Source organism: Antedon mediterranea, chromosome 1 (assembly GCF_964355755.1).
Source record: "Antedon mediterranea chromosome 1, ecAntMedi1.1, whole genome shotgun sequence".
NCBI lineage: Eukaryota > Metazoa > Echinodermata > Crinoidea > Comatulida > Antedonidae > Antedon > Antedon mediterranea.
The window spans coordinates 14,438,142-14,456,783 of NC_092670.1; the positions used below are offsets into that span (position 1 = coordinate 14,438,142).

Below are 18,642 nucleotides of genomic sequence, written 5' to 3' on the forward strand. Positions count from 1 at the left end.
CAGTGCATCGTAACTGAAACAATATGGGGATTTCCCTTTTCATTGAACGTTCAGTTGAAGTAGAGACTGATTAAGATGTAATAAAGGCAATCAAACAAAATTATATCATTTGATTCTAATATGTCTCAAATATCGTTGTTTTATTATTAAAATACCATTGTTTTGATTGTAAAATGTTTAAATTTCGGCCTAGAAATAAGTGCGTCTTATGCATCGACTACATAAAAAATACTAATATTTCAGTCTCCGTTATGGGTGCGTCTTATACACAGGTGCGACTTGTACACCGAAATATACGGTACTATTTGTTTTTTATGTTTATAGGATAAGAAATTACTTAAGGGCCTAATATAATATACTTTTTTGCAACAATAAAGCTGTTATTCATGATCAGTACTACTAACTTCCATACTATACTTTATAATTTCTCTGCATAACCCAGATTTTAGTAGGTAAAAAATGTCTCTGTAAGCTTATTAAAACAACCGAAATTGCTCTGAGAGCCAAAGCTTCCAGGGGGCTTCGCCCCCTGGACCCCGACCGGGGGCCCTTGGCGGCCCCCTGGCCCCCAGCCTACAGTTGCTCGCTGCGCTCGCAAAATACTTGGTGTCAAGAAAACACCCCTCTGATGCATTCTGGCTACGGGCCTGTTAACATACAGTATCAAAGATATATCCAATTAAAAACAAACAAGTGTTAGAACTTAAATATAATACTAATTTGCTTATTTGTTTAGATATCAGAAAATTTATAGTGTATCAACAAAATGTCTTTGTTTTTACACTATACATCCTTCCTCTATTGCTACAGTGAACTATATTTGAAACTGTTATTGACACGAATAGGCTACATCTAATGAACATTTAACTGTTTTGTAGCATTATCTTACTAAATTTAAAGTACACATTTTGCACCAATATATATGTTCTGTTTTACAACATTTATAATTAAAATAAAAATATTAAATTGGTAACTACTGATTGTGTGTTTTTTCATGCTGTGAATATTTATTTTTATATAACACCTATATAAATTCCTGTCATTTGATTGGACGAATGTGGGTCACATGGCGTGCAATAGTACGCACTATTCAACAATCGTTAAATAGTACTTTTTGAAACATTTTTGTGTACGAAAAAAAAACGTCTAGATGTTATATAAAACAAATAATGAATGTTTTGTATTCGTGTAATGGTACAAATAATGGCACTTGTTGAATGATGAAAGGTTATATCAACTCGGCTTTGCCTCGTTGATATAACCTTTCATCATTCACCTCGTGCCATTATTTGTACCATTGCACTCATAAACATTCATTATTTGTATAATATTGTTATTAAATAGATGAGGAGAATCCAGTAGTTACACAATGCCCTGGAATGCAAATGGGGAACACCAGTCCTGGACAACCAAATGGAAGTGTGTCATGGACAGTAACGGCTTCAGACAATTCTGGCAACTATACAATTGAAGAAACCATAACGAGTGGAGCTTTGCTTCCAATTGGAAACCACATCAATTCGGTTACTGTGACTGATCCTAGTGGCAACCAAGATAGATCTTGTTTAATTCTGATTGTTATTGAAGGTAATATTTAATGGATAAACTTCATCTACATTGATAGTGTATTATATTTGTTTTCCGACTAAAGAAAAGCAAAACAAGTAATAAAATAAACCTCTTTATTTTATAAAAGCGGTGGGATAATAGGAATGTTGGTGTTTTCTGATAACTTGCTTTCGATTTATATAATATATATTTGTTCATATTCTTTATGAATCTGCATCCATTTGCATAAGTGAGACATTAAAAAACTAAACATTAGAGCATCTTTATATATGTGATGCAATATGACTTGGGATTTAAGGTCAATGGAAAAAAAATGTGATTACGATCGTGACTTTATTAAATCATGTGCATGATGTTTGATTGCGCAATAAGCTTATTAGAGCAATTTCTGGAAATACGGAAGATAATCTTAAAATTAAATGTAGACTGATTATATGGATTTCAAAATAATACTAAAGAAAAGAGAAATAAATATTTGTTAGGTTATATATATAATATATTACAATGCATATAACCTAATAAAATGAATATGAATTAAATGAGGGCCTGAAATTAAAACAAATATTAACATTACTATTTGTATTAACCAAAATAGACAATGAAGACCCTTCTATCTATTGCCCTGCAAACCAAACGTTGGAAACAAATGTTGACCTACCAACAGCATTGGTGACATGGGAGAATGCAACTGCTTGGGATAACTCACTAAATGTCATGATAACATCAGATCCAGCATTATCATCACCTTATAACTTTACAATTGGAAGGAGTGTTGTTGTGTACACTGCAACGGATGGTTTTGAAAACTCAGCCTCATGTGAATTTATTGTTTGGGTTCAAGGTAAGTTGTGTAATCTTACCCTCAACTATCCTTTCTTTCTACATTGTTTTAGAATAGTTTCCCGTATTCAAAGTAATAAATTCTTATCCCATTTCTGAAGTGCTAAACTGATATACTAAAAAAGAAATCGGCATTAATTAATTTTGAAAGACAAAGATAAGAAAATCTTTGATAATAAGAAAAAGCCGCCCCAACCGAGATTTGAACTCGTTCAACTTGATATGTAGATGTCCTAACCATAATACCTGACATTGTTTAGAAATAATGCATACTACAACCAATTAGCCTAAATAGATAATGTAAAATTTAAGGGAGGTCAAATAATAATTAAATGAATTAATTTTGCAGATACCCAGCCACCAGACATATTGTCCTGTCCAAACAATACAGAACTTGTAACCATGTTTGGAAATTCGACTGTAAGATATTTCTGGGATACTCCTGTTGCTATTGATAATTCTGGCAATGAAGTTACATTCACTTCTGACATACCGAATGGCAGTGATTTTGAGAGCGGTAACACAACAGTTACGATTACAGCTGATGACGGGAACAACAATGTAGCTTACTGTAATTTCACTGTTACAGTTATAGGTATGAACAGAAAAACATGTAAAAATGGCTTCGAAAACAAAAGTAACCTTTCTACAACTGTGAATAGTAAGAATTAATGTGAGTGTTTATTTCAATGAATTATGGTTTTTCCTTGTCATTTGTTAATATAATTTCTTAATTCATTCATAACTTTCACAGATGGTGTCCAGCAGACTGCCTGTTCAATTACTGATACTGGTAAGTCACTCAGAAAAAATATACATCATATCTTATCACAATTTTATAAAAAAACATTAAAGATGAAACAATATTTGGCCACCTTAAAAAAATATTTATTTTGATTAAAAGTTACAAATTTAAAGCTAAAATATGGCTGCAGTAACTTGACAATAAACATAATGGCAGGATATGTACTGATAAAGTATTCAACATGTATAAATACAATTTGGATCAGAATCCTTATAAATAGGTTAATAAATTATTTTTTTCATGAGCTATACAGAAGCATTAATTAATAGATATGATCTTTTATCCTTGCAAGTCTATTTAAGAATTAAATAAATGGTTTATGTATTGTTTAGGTAAACGTTTTAGTGGTCAAATGACAAATGAGGGTGAATATACGGAAAAACTCAATGATCCTACATCAGAAGAATACAAGAATTATGCCGAGCTATGTCGTAATGCGGTAAGAGAATTAATATAATATTGGTTTTTTGTTTGTTTTATTATGCGTTATTAGTAACTTTGCGTCAGAGTAGGAAAACACCTGAACAACTCCCAAGCTCTTTTAACGCAAATCTACTCCACATGTTAGGTAAACAATCTTCATGTTGGTCGTTCAGTACTCACTGCTTTCTTGGACTCAAATCTGCCACCTGTGCAAGATCAGTGTGATCTGGAGGTCGTTTTTTTTAGTACTAAAACATTACTTGTGAATCATTTTCCCCAAGTTTTCTCAATATGTACTTATATATAAATATAAATGTAGTATTAGCGTCACAATACATGTAGTACTTTAACAGATTTGTTGTATTTTTCTTCTTTTTTTTTTCCTTTTTTTGTAATAAAATAATTTCCTTGCTGTTTACGTTCCTGTATTTCTAGACTCGTCAAGGACTTTCTAATCTGACAGATGTGTGCGATACTTTGTGTACAGAGTTCCGAAATGGAAGTATTATAGCAGAATTTGTTGTGACTGTCAATGAAATGTCAAATATAACTCAAGATATGATACAAACAGAGTTAACCAATTACATTCAGGAGAATAATGGCATGCTAGGGGAATTGGTTGTGAGCGAAATAATGATCACTGAAGGTATGCTTATTGTTGTCTTGTAGTAGAATTTAACTTGTTTGTTACTCTTTAAAGTTTGCACCTACTCTCATGTAACATGACATGTTGTGAGACAATCAAAAGAAGACCATAGACTGTATGCAAAAAGGAGTTCCAATCTTCCTAACAACTAATCTATACCTTAATTTTAACAAAAATTTACATAAGCTGAACACGTAATTTAAATGTCTAAGCATGAACCAGTTTCTGCTGCTTATTATTGCAGACTAGCTCCAAACAGTACCATTTACATGTTTGTGCTTCAAAACAAACCCAATTAAATGAGTGCAGTTGTTGACTATAAAAACATTAATACCAAGATTGTATATGCTCAAGGCTCAAGTTACACCATCTTAATTTTAACATGCAATCGATTTCAGTGTTTTTAACCATTGTTTGAAAATGCAAATTCAAAATGTTTACAGAAATAAGTCTTTTTATTACAATCTATCCAAAGTAAGTTAAGATGTTCATTTTCATTAGGTTGTTTTCATTGTGATTGTAGAACTGGTCACTAGTTTCAATATTAAACTCTTCATTTCCAATTTAGAAATATGTGCTGATGACTACTGCAAGAACGGAGGTGTGTGCTCATTAACTGATGATTTTAAGAGTTTATGCACGTAAGTTCAAAAGTCATTCTATTCTTCTGGTCTATAAAATTGTAGATTAAGAACTCCTCACTGTGATAGCACTTGTCGTCTGCACATACCTGTTTCTTACTTTACGTGAGAAAAACCATCACCAGAAAATGTATTGTGTTTTTATAGCCTAATTCTTTCACTATCTGAACTAATAGACTTTTTTCCAATAGTACAATCAAGGTCTCCTGTGTTTGCATGCTTATTTTGGATACTTTAAGAATGAACCTCTCAGTCAAATATGATTTGCAGTTGATTAAGCACACCATTCAACTAGATGTTTGTTAAAAAAGAATCATAACCATGCTATTAGGAATAATGTACATTTGAACTTTATATTATCCAAAAATTTTTGATTGTTTTATTTCAGTTGTGCAGAGACATATACTGGAACCACTTGCGAAGAATTAATTGGTATGTTTGAACAAGCTGAATTTGGATTTAAAATTAGTATTAGGATAGGAAGGTTTTTGAGATTCAATATGGTATTCAAAGTTATCTAAATAAGGAGTGAATCAACTGTGTAACATATATAGTACAGATATGTACCATGAATGAATTATTTAATCAATCCCTTGGTTATACGTAGAATTGTGGATCTTATCGGAGATCGAGGACAAAAGAAGATAGCATGGCACAGATAGAAATCAGTTTAATATTAGTTATTATAGTAGGTAATCCTATTTCGTTCCAATGGGATAGGGGATCACTGTTATGATTTCTGTAACAAATTCATTGAACTGGTAATACTGTATGTGTTACCAGTTTTATTGCAATTAAGGATTAATTTAAACTGGTTTTTAAACAATTCTTTGATTAGCGATTAGACAAAGCTAAATTTACTTGTATTTTATTCCTAAATCATTACAGATTATGTACCAGTTTTTTCGGAATGTCCAGAGATCATTGCGTACAATGTGCTGTCGGATTCAGCAACAGTACTTGTTCGTTGGACCGTTGCAGCCACTGATAATTCTGGTATAGTACTGAGTCTAACATCATCTCCCTACACGTCCGGCCAGTTTCGACTTAGTTCTGGAAATTATACGAATGTGGTAACAGCAGAAGATGAAAATGAAAATCGAGCAATGTGTACCTTTCAAATAACTGTACAGACTGCACAGAGTAAGTTTTTTAATTCATATTTAAGTTTAGTTCAAATATTAAAAACAAATGTTTTCTTTATAGATTTTAAAAAACTTTTTTATCATAAATTATGCATTGATCAACCTTGGTCAGAGTATCATTCCAAACATACCTGCTGTGTTTTGGGGCCAATTATCAATAACATTCGTCTTGTTGAGAATTGTGGGATAGCTTCCATTCGATCAAGCCTAAACTAAAATTTTCTTTCATTGCAACTAAAAAATGTTCGCTATTTCAAAATATTCTGGAAATATCAATTACAAACTAATTATTAATCAAAGTTTCGTTTCCATTTGTCTAAAAATTTAAGACCTCTTATAAAACAAAGTCAATTCATTTATTTTATTAATTAAAATAAATATCAATACCCATTTTTAATTATTAGCTACATACCCAATTGCTGCAATAATGGTATTGAGTTCAAAGAGCAACACCTTCCTTCAAGACGTAAGTATTGGACGTTTCTTCGTCTATAATTACAATATATATATTACCTAGTCCCAAACACTAATAAAATAAAGTTATTTTTATATTTTATATATGTGAAAATATGGGAACTTCTCCTCCTCACTCTCCTTTTTTTTAAAGTGAGAAACGTGCAAGAGAAACCCTACATTCTCATATTTTTGTATCACCCCATAAAATTATTTAATGTGTTATACATCTTCAATTTAAAATAGTGAAAACTAATTTCACATCAATGGCAATAACTGTTTGCTATGAAATAACTCTCATATGTAGAATGTTTTTCTCAAAGATATCAGAAATAGTTAAAATAAATACCTAAATCAAAATTTTGTTCTAAAGCTTGACGATTTGTATCGTTTGACGTCACTTGCCAATGAATTCGTTGGAGTTACTTCTTCAGATGCTACTGCAGACCAAATGTCACTGACCTTTTATTTCACATCAAGCACCGTTACGGAAGACATGGTCTTGTCTGCTTTCATGGCGGTTGCTCCATCCAATGTCTTTGGTGGCAATACTGTCACATTGTTTATTACTGGTAAGTTTGGAAGACTATACACTTTAATAGTGAATGTATGTAGGACTGAAAACTTAATATCTCATCCAAAAAATAAAACAAGGCAATCAAGCAATAATACTACGCCCTTTTTATCATATCCTAAAGCACCTAATAAAGATTTATTTACTAGTATACATTTTAATAAAGTGTTAGTATCTAAATTCTGAATTTTCAAAATGTGATATTTCCATTTATTTATAGGTGATGGGCCGTGTGTGGATAGCTCTTGTTCCGGAAATGGTGTCTGCATGATTATTAGTAGTACGGAATTTGCATGCACATGTAATACAGGCTGGGAGGCAGACATCTGTAGTACAGGTAAGTTGAATTGGACTAAAACAAAAGATAAAAAAATAACAATTTGTTTTAGAACAGGTGGTAATCAATTCACAATATATACACATTATGTTTTATATAACTGAGTTTTAAAACAAGCCTTTGAATTCACGCTGAACTAAACGAACCATAACAACTGAGATAAAAGGTAAAGTAAAGTTAAGGTATATGAAATGTAAAACAATTTTTAATAACTGTATTGTTTTAATTTGCTCTTTTAAGACATTAATGAGTGCACTGACAGTGGAGTTTGTCCCATCGCTGGAGAGACTTGTCAAAACAGTCTTGGTTCGTATAGATGTCTCTGTGCACCTGGTCAATGGAGAATTGATGACCTCTGTACTGGTATGTTTACAGTCATTATCATTTGTACCATTACACTCATGAAAATTCATTATTTGTATATTATTGCACTTAGATAATTTCTTCAGACAAGAATAAACTTAATAATATTCGTTTATTATTAAGTTAAGAAGTGCCAGTAAAGATTTTGTTGAAAAAATGTAAACCCCAAAGGAAAAGATACAAATCCATGAAGACCAGGAGTGGTATTCTGTAAAAATATATTAAATAATGTTCACGGCGAAATCAAAGACTGTATTTGTCTACAATATTATTACGTAACTTTCACATTACATGTGATCCTACAAAGGCACTTATTAGGTTAGGTTGTCATAAGAAGTGCCAGTAAAGATTTTGTTGAAAAAATGTAAACCCCAAAGGAAAAGATACAAATCCATGATTTCTCTACTTATTCTAGTAGTTTTATTTGTTACTATTATAAACATTTAAGTACAGAAGCATAGTTTAACTTAATCTGATTTCCAAGTAAGCATTTTAGTACTACTGTAGTATGAAATAATTATTTTTTGTTGCAGATGTTGTGGAATTTATTAGTAATTTTGTTATTACTGTAATCGATGGTGCAGAGTCAAACTTTACAGCTGAACTAAACGACGAAACTTCAGAAGATTATCAAGAACTGCAAGATTTACTATTACCATTGGTATATTGCAAATTATCTATATTGTAGATAAACTTCCGAAGCCATTGTTATTCTTATTTGAAGCTATCCAGATTATGTAAATTAAAGGCACTTAAATAATGCACTGATGAAGGGCTAGTGTTGCCCAAGAGCTCTGCTGTTTTATTTTATTTTGTATCTCCATTGGGATCCAGACATTAACCCACAGCAATAATTTGCATAATTTGCCTTTTGATTTATATAAATATATTACTTTAAAAACATTAAACCATATCATTCCTTATGTTAAAATGTGGTTAATTAAAAATAGACACTACATAAGTAGCTCTCATCGTATACCTGTATCCTCTCGAAAAAAGGTAGGGAAAGTGTCTTTAAACAGTCAAATGAGAGCAACGTGATTTCTCCACCATTTCGCTTTTTATTTAATTTCATGTAATTTAGTGGCTAGAGGGAACCCTCGGTAAACTTACCATATTTTTTCCATTTACCAACACGACACATTATCATTTTAGTTTTAATTTAATTAATAGCATATAACTTTGTACATTTTCAGCTAGTGGATGCATTTGATAACTTACCTAACTACCTTGGTGTGAGGATTATAGACTTTGCTGATGGTAGTGTCAAAGTATACTTTGTAGTTGTGTTTGAGACTGTCACTTCTACCACTGCAGCTGATGTCTCTAATGCTTTGAGTCTTGCAACTGCAGGTGGCAATCTGGGTGATTCTACAATTAGTGTTGATGATGTTGCGGCAGCTTATGCAGGTAAGCCTTACACAAGGAATTCTGGGGGAAAACCCTGTGCTTTAAAAGAAGACCAGGAGTGGTATTCTGTAAAAATATATTAAATAATGTTCACGGCGAAATCAAAGACTGTATTTGTCTACAATATACGTAACTTTCACATTACATGTGATCCTACAAAGGCACTTATTAGGTTAGGTTGTCATACTTCACCTCAGCATTCCATGTGTAAAAATGATTTGAATTATAATTAGACCTAACATTTCATATATTCACTAGTTTGTGTAGATTATTGCCAAAATGGAGGAATTTGCTCTACTAACTCGTTCTACATTGAATCCTGCACAAACTGTAATGCAGGCTGGGACGGAAATGATTGTAGTACAGGTATGTTGAATGTTGCTTATGGTGCTCTGTATAAACAATTATTTATGAGCCATTTGAGAGTTAATTTGAATGTTGCCTTTACCAAGGCCTAGAATATTTAGGCTGGTCTACGACCAAACCCTAGAATTAAACTTGACCAGGTGTGTAATCTAATTATTTTTTTTTACTATATTTAATGAGGGTGATCCATCCAGCAATCGCTGATCATTAGGACCCTCAGAGGTTTACAAGACAAACATATACACAAGATCTCTACATAAACAAAGTCTTATTACAAGTCTTTGGAAGTGGAGTTATAATTTGTCATTAGAAAATCCTGACATGTGACGAGACTTGAACCCCGGACCCTTGGAGTGGTAGCCAAGCATCATAACCACCAAGCCACAACTCTATGATTTAAACTCATGGAATTCCAAATTATTGACAAGGTTTTCATTAACAGTACCAAAGATAAAAATGTATTTATAATAAATTTAATTTTGACTAATCATATTCATGGATAGCATTTTATTCAATTTCTTGTTTGATTTTAAGACTTAAATGAATGTACTAACGACAGTGGAGTTTGTCCCATCGCTGGAGAGACTTGTCAAAACAGTCTTGGTTCATATAGATGTCTATGTGCACCTGGTCAATGGAGAATCGATGGAAAATGTACAAGTATGTACGAAAGCCTATAATGATCACCCCAGATAATTGTGTATACATTCTTTAGAATATATCTTGTCCCTTTACCATCTATTTTAAATTGTGTGTATTATATTCTTCTGAAGCTCTGTCTACACTATCAAAATAGTTTGACAATAACAGTGTGATGTGCCAAAATTTGGTAGTGATATGACATCATCATGTCCATATATGGGCACATCACATTTTTTGTCACATAAAGTTTATAGTGTAGACAGAGCTTTAAAGGTGTAGACGAATTATGTAAATTATTAAGCATGTGGGTAGTCACGTGGGTGGTCATTTTGGTGGTCACGTGGGTGGTCACGTATGTAGTCACGTAAAAAGGATGTAGACATACTGCAAGTGTGGACTGATTTCTAAGCAAGTTTATCACTTCAGTGCTGTGGTAATAAGAAATGCTTTTATTTTTGTTTTAGATGCTACAGAATTTATAAGTAGTTTTGTAATTACTTCAAGAGAATTTACATCTGAACTGGAAGACAAAACATCAGATGAATACTATGCCCTGCAAGATCTACTCTTACCATTGGTATATTTATATTCAAATTATCTGATGTCATATATATTATTATTTGAAAATATTTTTATTTTGTATTGATTGCAATTATAAAAGAAATATTTACCAAATTAAGTTCCAGTTATTTTTATTCTGTTTTCACAAAAAGGTAAAATCACAAAATGAGTTGCTGGTTATGGAACAGAATATCAATTACCTGTAAAAGTCTGTCACATCAATCAAACTGCCATTGACCATCGTTTAACTCTTGCTCTCTAGTAGAACTCACCACAAATCCAAATATAACTGTAGTTTGAATTTAATCAGTTATAACTTTGTGCACTTTCAGTTAGAGAATGCTTTTGATGACTTACCAAACTACCTTGGTGTAAGAATTATAGACTTCACTAATGGTAGTATCAAAGTATCCTTTGTAGTTGTGTTTGAGATCAACACCAGTACCACTGAAGCTGATGTCTTTAATGCTTTGAGTCTTGCAACTCAAGGTGGCATTCTTGCTGGTTCCACAATTAGTGTTGATGATGTTGCAGCAGTTATTACAGGTAAGCCAGGGAATCCAAGAAAGGGTTGTAGAAAAGACTAGAAGTTCTGGAGGAAACCATTTAGATTACTATGGAGAAGAACAGGTCCTATAGGGGAGATCAATGGATGTGGTGAGATTAGGTGCTATGGGAAAAACAGGGTTTTTGAGAAGACATACCCTATTACTGCTAAAACAGCTTTTCTATGCGTGTTGTGCATACATCCCAGTATCTAATACATTTTTATTTTTTCACCATTCAGTTTGTGTAAATTTTTGCCAGAATGGAGGGACTTGCGAGACTAATCAGCTCTACATTGAATCATGCACGTAAGTATTAAAATGAATATTTCATATTCTGTCTGTTTTTTTTCATTCTTATTTTTTTTTTCATATTATTTTTTTCTAGATGTCCTGATGGCTACAGTGGAGATACCTGTAACGTTAACGATGATCCAGACGGTCCTACACGTAGGTTCATGTTTTATAGAACCAACTCAATATAATAAGATAATAAAAACAAACTCCGAAAAATGTGAGGCAAACAATTATGATTCAATATTTCAAACTTTATTTGTTTTTCTTTAATCCTGAAGATGACAAATTCGAAAAATATTGAATCATAATTGTTTTCCTTAAATTTTATATAATATTTATATCAATATTGTTAGGGTTAGACTCTTGTTTTGGTATAAATTATGATGGGTTGGCTAACTGCTAGTGATTGAGTTTATTTTGGTTGATCCTATTTGAATTATGTATATGTATATATTTTTCACTAAATCAATCTTCAAAATACTGTTACTTAATTACCATATATTAGTGGTTTTATCTTTTGCTTGGTATGATATAAAATAAAAGTGCATTTTAATAAACATTTATATTTTTCATTTTCTTTCAGCTTTAGAGGTTGTTGTAATAGTTGTTTCAGTCTCAGTTGGATTTGTCATTATTGCGATAGCTATAGTAGCAGTAGTAGCTTTCATTTCAAAATCTAGACATAAAACAATTGCAATGTATGATAACCATACAGGGCCAAGGGATCAGTTTGGTTACCGACAACGAGGTGATCATAGAAGTCAAAAGAATCCTCAACGGTCATATTATTTTGGTCTAAGTCCAGAGGTAATTGAAACATACCTTAGTATCTGTCTATGATAACTTTGCTGTTTATCGCAGGTTCATTGCGGGAATTTGGGCGATTAACTTTAAGAGAAAAAAATGTTGAAAAAAGCATTTAAAATTAAAAAAACTGAATCAAGGGTATATATCACTTTATTTCAAAAAAATAAATTGTATACCACTTGTAACATTTTCGGAGCCAAGAGGTTAAATTCCAGTTACAATTACATGTATATAAACATTAATATTTCATTTACAAATTATCTAGATATTCTCACCACATGTGTAATGCGGAGGAAGATTTATTAGAGGATGTAATGGTTAAAAAATGAGTAAACCTGTTTGATACGATTAGTTTCATGTACACATGGGTGGAACACTCAAAAACCTATCACGATGGATTTTAACAAGAGGCATACCTTGTATCAAGATTAATTTTTTTTCCCTCTTTCTTCCAGCAATTTTCAACTCCATATATGGCAACAGGGGACGAAGAACTGTCTATGTCATACAGCGTAAGTTTGTTTGTAAAAGTTGATTTTCATTTTAGTTCACATTTATTTAGCCAAAAGCATCATGGACCTTACAGAAGGAAAAAAAGTATTTAAAAAGAATAATTAAAAAAACCTGAATAAACAATTAATGCACATAGGACTAAGTAAGTACAAAACAAATAATCTCATCAATAATTCTACACTTCTTCTGATTAATATTTTATTAATAAATAATAATGATTTTTCTTGCAGTCTGACTCGTATGAAAAAAGATTGCCGTCTGAGTACTTCTAGATCCTGAAAATGGGGAATTCATGTAGTAGCTAAGGCTGTAATTATTAGTTCATGAATGTTCAGTTAAACAATATTGGCATAGACAAAATAGTACTCTGCGCTTCTGTTCAGCCTACGGTCGTATCGTACACGGCTTACAACTTAATATGTTTTGCCTTAAGCTCTGTCTACACTATCAAAAAGTGTGATGTGTCAAAATATGGTAGTGATATGCCCAAATATGGTAGTGATATGCCCAAATATGGTAGTGATATGCCCAAATATAGTAGTGATATGCCCAAATATAGTACTGATTTGACGTGTCGTCACATATAACATTTGTGTTAAGACAGAGAATTAGTTATCACTGATGACAGTTCTGCATAACATGTTTTCTTTCCTCTACACCCTAGTCTAGGTTATAAACGGTTATTGGATTTAAATTGAAAAAGATAATATTTGGCACACATCGCATATCATATGTATAATCGATCGCCTAGTTTACAGAAAAAAAATCAAAACGCCCACTGGAATATTAACATAGACGAGACAATAGCAAGTATAACTTGTGTAATTTTATTTTATTGATTTACAATGAAATAGATTACAATTACAATTTAGTTTATTTCTGTTTTAATTAATAATAATATAGGAGATAAATTGTTTCTCTCACAATTTTTTTTAATGAATTATATTTATTTTGGTATTTTATACTAAGTACATTATTATTACAAACCATATTTATTTTCATATGAATTTCCTTTCAAATTGGTGGTTGTATTTCTGTTTTTTTATTATCATTTGTTAAATGTTAATTCAGTATAATACCGTATATAATAATATAATATTGGCATTTAAATAGTTATGTTTTATAGCTAAGAAGTATTCGTGTACAGTCTACTACCTCTTTTAAACATGACATGATTTTTGTGACCGGATTGGTGGTGTTCATTACTGGAACAGTCCGAATGTTTTTTAATACGCAGTGTTTCTATTCAGTATATGTAAAGTATTATGTAACCGTTCTATTGAATAAATAGAAATATATATTTTATAGTGAAAAATAAATTAACATATATATTATAAGACTTTACCGTGTTTCTGTATGTTGTACTCTTGTGTTTTATTATGTAAAATGAAACAACCTACTGAATGCAAATCAAACATTTGTTTATTTTAATTTGAATTATTTATTATTATTATTATTATTTTAAAATAATTTCTTAAAAAAGGTTTAAAAAATGTTAAACCTGTGTGGAAATTAAATATTACATACATTTGAATAAATAGTTCTTTAAAAAGGAGAGAGTAAAAAAGGAAGTGCCGAAACCCGGGAATATTCAGAACCATAGTAGGTTCTCCGGAATTGAACCAGGGACCTTTAGATCTTCAGTCTAACGCTCTCCCAACTGAGCTATTTCGGCTCTTAGGAAAGCAGTGCTCCCATAGGTATCTAAACAATTAGTTAGCTATAATGGACAACATTTTAATAACATTATATCATTTGATATTCATAATGCTTATATAGTTTTTTAATTAATTTATAAATGTAGGAAAGTAGTTAATTAAGTCGATTGTAACGTTTTTGTGTGTATTCAGTGTGTAGTTTGAAAAATAGAGGGCGGTAAACCGATATTACTAGCAGAGCCATAATATTATATATGACTCTGATTACTAGTATCAACAAAATTGTTTTTTTATGCAATAAGTAACCAGGCGTTATACAGTAGTGGTCCAGGTTACAAAATACAACTTATACAGATAGATTAAACTAAAGAATGAAATATTATATGTAGTTCTAAATTCTAATACTTATTTCCACACACTAGACTGGATGAAAATAGAGAAGTCGTAGGCCTAAAAAATGCGGTAGCACTCTGACAACATAAATTATCTGTCTGCCGCCCTCTTGTGACTCTACCCAAAAATAAATCGTTGATGGTTATTATTATTGTTAATATTATTATTAGTCATCTTTATTTCACTTTCCTGAGTATTCCTACATCTGTTTAAGTTTGTCAGGTCATGACTCTTTATAATTGTAGAGGTCTTTAGGTTGTCAGTAAAAATGCTCATACAGAAACTCAATATCAACATTAAATAATATAGTTAATTAGTAGCCTACACCTGCTAATTTGAATATTTAGATAGTCAGCCAATCCAACTCTTTATCTGCGAATTTGCATACTAAGTCGGTGGTGTGAACTTGTTTTGCTGCTGAGTCAGTTGTAAATAAACAGCGAAGTCGGATGATCGGTACAAAATAGAGCTAACATACTGTCACATAGGCAAGTGATTTTGGTCAGGATACACATCTCGGTTAGAGCCCACACATGAGGCTTTAATTTGAATCATCTTAAAACAAATAATAACATCGAAACATAAACCATAGTTTTGCTGTACAAGGAATGTTCATTTCGTTTATTCTACTTCACGTTGTCTTTGACATTTTATTCTTCTCCGTGTGGTGTAAAATCATGTTCAGGCCTGATTGACAGGATCGATACAAAGTGTATAAAAGCAATTACCTGTATGCATAAACCTACCTGCAATGCATGTGAATGTTAATGCCTCCTTACTGATGATCTTACAGAATCTATATCCAAGAATATAAACAATGACACTTTGAGATTCTATATCTGTATGTGGATGTTCCGGCCTTGATGTATTTATCATTTCTTTCTTTATTGGAATTATATTTTGTTGGACGGAGGATCGAGGATAGCAGGCACAAGATAAAGCATAGTAAGAACTAATAAAACCAATATAACATGTATAACCTAATCATACCGTACTAACATTATCAGAATACTGTAGTAAGTGTACTGAACCTGGGATTCCCCACCATAACCATGCATACAAATACATGTGTATTTATATTCCAGGCTATAGGCCCCTTTTTACTACAAAATGTGTAAACTATACTATAGCTGCTTTAGGTTGGTAAATGTAGATAACATAACACAGTATTTCTATAATCGCAGTCCATCGCAGAAGTCGCTAGAGTGGCCTTAAATACTTAATTAGCCGAGTAGGTAATGCGCAGCAAACGGGGAAGCAAACCATACCTATATCAATCAAGAAGGAATCACTCCTAGATTTGGCTCATGTGTTTGTCTATCAAGCGGAACTGTTAAAGTCATGTTATGGCAGCTAGAACAAAAAGCACCCATACCCACTCCACCCCACCCTCTTGTAAATCGAATCCCGGACGCCAAGCTAAAACAATCACTCTGTATTACAGTAAAAACAACAACAAAATAGAAAATGTTTTCATTATGATTCTTAATATTTATTTTATTGTACAATTTACAAAACGCAATAGATTGCAGAAAATATAATTTACAAATGTTCAATCTATTTCTAATAAATACATAATAAAACAAAAACAATAATAAAACAATCAAACAAATATTTATTTCCTTAAAAGAGGTGCCTCCTAAATAGGGAATGGCCATAGTTTTAAAACAAATACCTCCACTCGTTCGTTTTACGGGAAAGTGTCCCTTTAATAAGGGTGGTGTCCCCTGGAACTGCGTTGACCAAAGAGTTTCAGTGTGTTTTAAAATGACAGTCAATAAGTAACACAGTCTTATGTGTTTTAGGGTAACTAATGTTTTTATGGCCTATGTCTATGACATTTGAAACAATAGGCCTACTCAAATGCATGGGTCGGTGAGCAATCGTACAATATAGAATAAACTATTTCTAATCACTAATACTAGTAATGAAATCAAATTTATAGTTTTGTAACTTTTTAAAATGTATGTCTGCGACATCAGAAAACATACTATAAAACGCATTCGGTGGGCGGTCCAACACATAAGAAATAATAATTTTGATGTTAAAGTCATTAATAACAATAATTAAATCAAATTAATATATTAATCAATATGGCTCAAATGTAAAATGAAGATAATTATCTTTATAATGAATAAGATATAAGACTCAAATAAAACATGGAATGGAAGTGGAAACTTGGTTACTAACGCGTGTACAATGTCACACAATTAGGGTTGCTGACGCGTTACGCGTCGTATTAATCCTTCTCGTCAAACAGAAATGGATTATTAGTTATGTAGTATGTTCAAACGAATGTTTGCATTAAAGTTCTTTAAGATAGAAATATCAATTATGTAACAAATGAACACAATTGTATGAGCATATGCCTACATTACTATTAAAGCACCGAAAAGTCAGTACACACTATTTTATAGTATCGTCATCATCACCTTATCATACGTCACATTATCATCATTTAATGTAATATAGATATACTAACCGTATCTGGCCGGAATCAAGGTTTTTGGTTCATAATATTCACAATGTTTAAACCATTTAAAACTATTTACATTCGTTTGAGTTATTAAAATTTACCATAGGCCTAAGTGTGAATGATTCGGTAAAAATACAGATACAAATTGTTTAAAAAAGTGTATAAACAGATCCAGCAGTTTAACATACCCAATTCATAGATTATATCCATTCCAATAGTCCGTAGTAAGTCATGACATTCCTAATGAGGTTACAAATACTGTAATTCATGGAGTTTTACCGATGAACAAGTCGCGTTACATAAAGAAATCTATAATATATAATCTTATCTATACAATTTACATTTATAAACACAATCGAGTTAATCCTAACAATTTATACTTAACAGAAACTATCTACGTTTCATTGGCATAATATAGTAAAATTATTAGGAATAATTAGTTGTTTTTAAAACAACGCAGTTAAAAGCACGTTATATAAAACAAACCTAGGGTCACGTTTGGTCCTTCAGTGAGAGCGCATTTTATATTATAGACGCCACAAATCAAGGTGTTTTCAGTTTTAATACTTCCAATTTGCACCACGTGTTATCGTGACTAAAATGGACTAGACCTAGGACCACACTAGATATGTTATCACCAGAAATATTAAAGGCCTACAGGCATGATGTTGTAGGCCTAGACTAGTAATGTTTGAGGCCTAGAACCTAACGGACGGATAGGCTTAGTCCAACAATAAGAGGTTCTAGAACCTAACGGACGGATATTTTAGTCCAGCTAAAAGTATTGGCCTAGATCGAAACTGACTCGATACCAGCAGTCTTAACTTAATTCGTCAGTGATTAGAAATTGACGATTTAAAACACAATTAAGTTGTTCGCTAGTAATGGTAGATAATGCACGCCTATCTCCGTTTGCCACATTCCATTTCGTCGCTTCCATCAGTACAGTCATCATAGTTATCACATACGTTGTAATTTGGTATACAGTAGTTATCACTTTTACACTGGAACTCGTAAGTACCACAAAGGCCAACTAAAAAAAAAAAAAAAATTAAGTAGTGGTAAAATACCGTCGGAATACAGAAGTAGGGAAGAAGTAGGCCTATATCGATTACACGAAAAGTAATAGGGAGATTGAATGTATTCACTTCACGATTAACATAAAAGAGTCTATTGGT

General features: G+C 32.0%; 2 protein-coding genes across 4 annotated transcripts in view; one reads left to right on the forward strand and one right to left on the reverse strand.

Moving 5' to 3' along the window:
- Nucleotides 1-14,244, forward strand: part of LOC140041898 (uncharacterized) — a 43,768-nt gene extending 29,524 nt beyond the window's left edge. The window contains exons 48-71 of the mRNA XM_072087665.1: nucleotides 1,345-1,587; nucleotides 2,165-2,410; nucleotides 2,759-3,004; nucleotides 3,164-3,202; nucleotides 3,547-3,653; nucleotides 4,073-4,283; nucleotides 4,852-4,924; nucleotides 5,313-5,356; nucleotides 5,813-6,067; nucleotides 6,474-6,535; nucleotides 6,896-7,094; nucleotides 7,317-7,433; nucleotides 7,674-7,796; nucleotides 8,330-8,457; nucleotides 8,993-9,206; nucleotides 9,465-9,572; nucleotides 10,107-10,232; nucleotides 10,679-10,791; nucleotides 11,108-11,321; nucleotides 11,563-11,629; nucleotides 11,709-11,770; nucleotides 12,201-12,424; nucleotides 12,880-12,936; nucleotides 13,168-14,244. Coding sequence (XP_071943766.1) covers nucleotides 1,345-1,587; nucleotides 2,165-2,410; nucleotides 2,759-3,004; nucleotides 3,164-3,202; nucleotides 3,547-3,653; nucleotides 4,073-4,283; nucleotides 4,852-4,924; nucleotides 5,313-5,356; nucleotides 5,813-6,067; nucleotides 6,474-6,535; nucleotides 6,896-7,094; nucleotides 7,317-7,433; nucleotides 7,674-7,796; nucleotides 8,330-8,457; nucleotides 8,993-9,206; nucleotides 9,465-9,572; nucleotides 10,107-10,232; nucleotides 10,679-10,791; nucleotides 11,108-11,321; nucleotides 11,563-11,629; nucleotides 11,709-11,770; nucleotides 12,201-12,424; nucleotides 12,880-12,936; nucleotides 13,168-13,209 — 3,320 coding nt within the window. The 3' untranslated portion in view covers nucleotides 13,210-14,244. The remainder of the gene's footprint in view (nucleotides 1-1,344; nucleotides 1,588-2,164; nucleotides 2,411-2,758; nucleotides 3,005-3,163; nucleotides 3,203-3,546; nucleotides 3,654-4,072; nucleotides 4,284-4,851; nucleotides 4,925-5,312; nucleotides 5,357-5,812; nucleotides 6,068-6,473; nucleotides 6,536-6,895; nucleotides 7,095-7,316; nucleotides 7,434-7,673; nucleotides 7,797-8,329; nucleotides 8,458-8,992; nucleotides 9,207-9,464; nucleotides 9,573-10,106; nucleotides 10,233-10,678; nucleotides 10,792-11,107; nucleotides 11,322-11,562; nucleotides 11,630-11,708; nucleotides 11,771-12,200; nucleotides 12,425-12,879; nucleotides 12,937-13,167) is intronic.
- Nucleotides 14,245-16,458: 2,214 nt separating this feature from the next.
- The window catches only part of LOC140057675 (uncharacterized), a 29,574-nt gene continuing 27,390 nt past the window's right edge, over nucleotides 16,459-18,642 (reverse strand). For all 3 annotated transcript variants that reach the window (XM_072103400.1, XM_072103406.1, XM_072103396.1), the window contains one exon: nucleotides 16,459-18,497. In XM_072103400.1, the coding sequence (XP_071959501.1) occupies nucleotides 18,367-18,497 (131 nt within the window). In that variant the 3' untranslated portion in view covers nucleotides 16,459-18,366. The remainder of the gene's footprint in view (nucleotides 18,498-18,642) is intronic.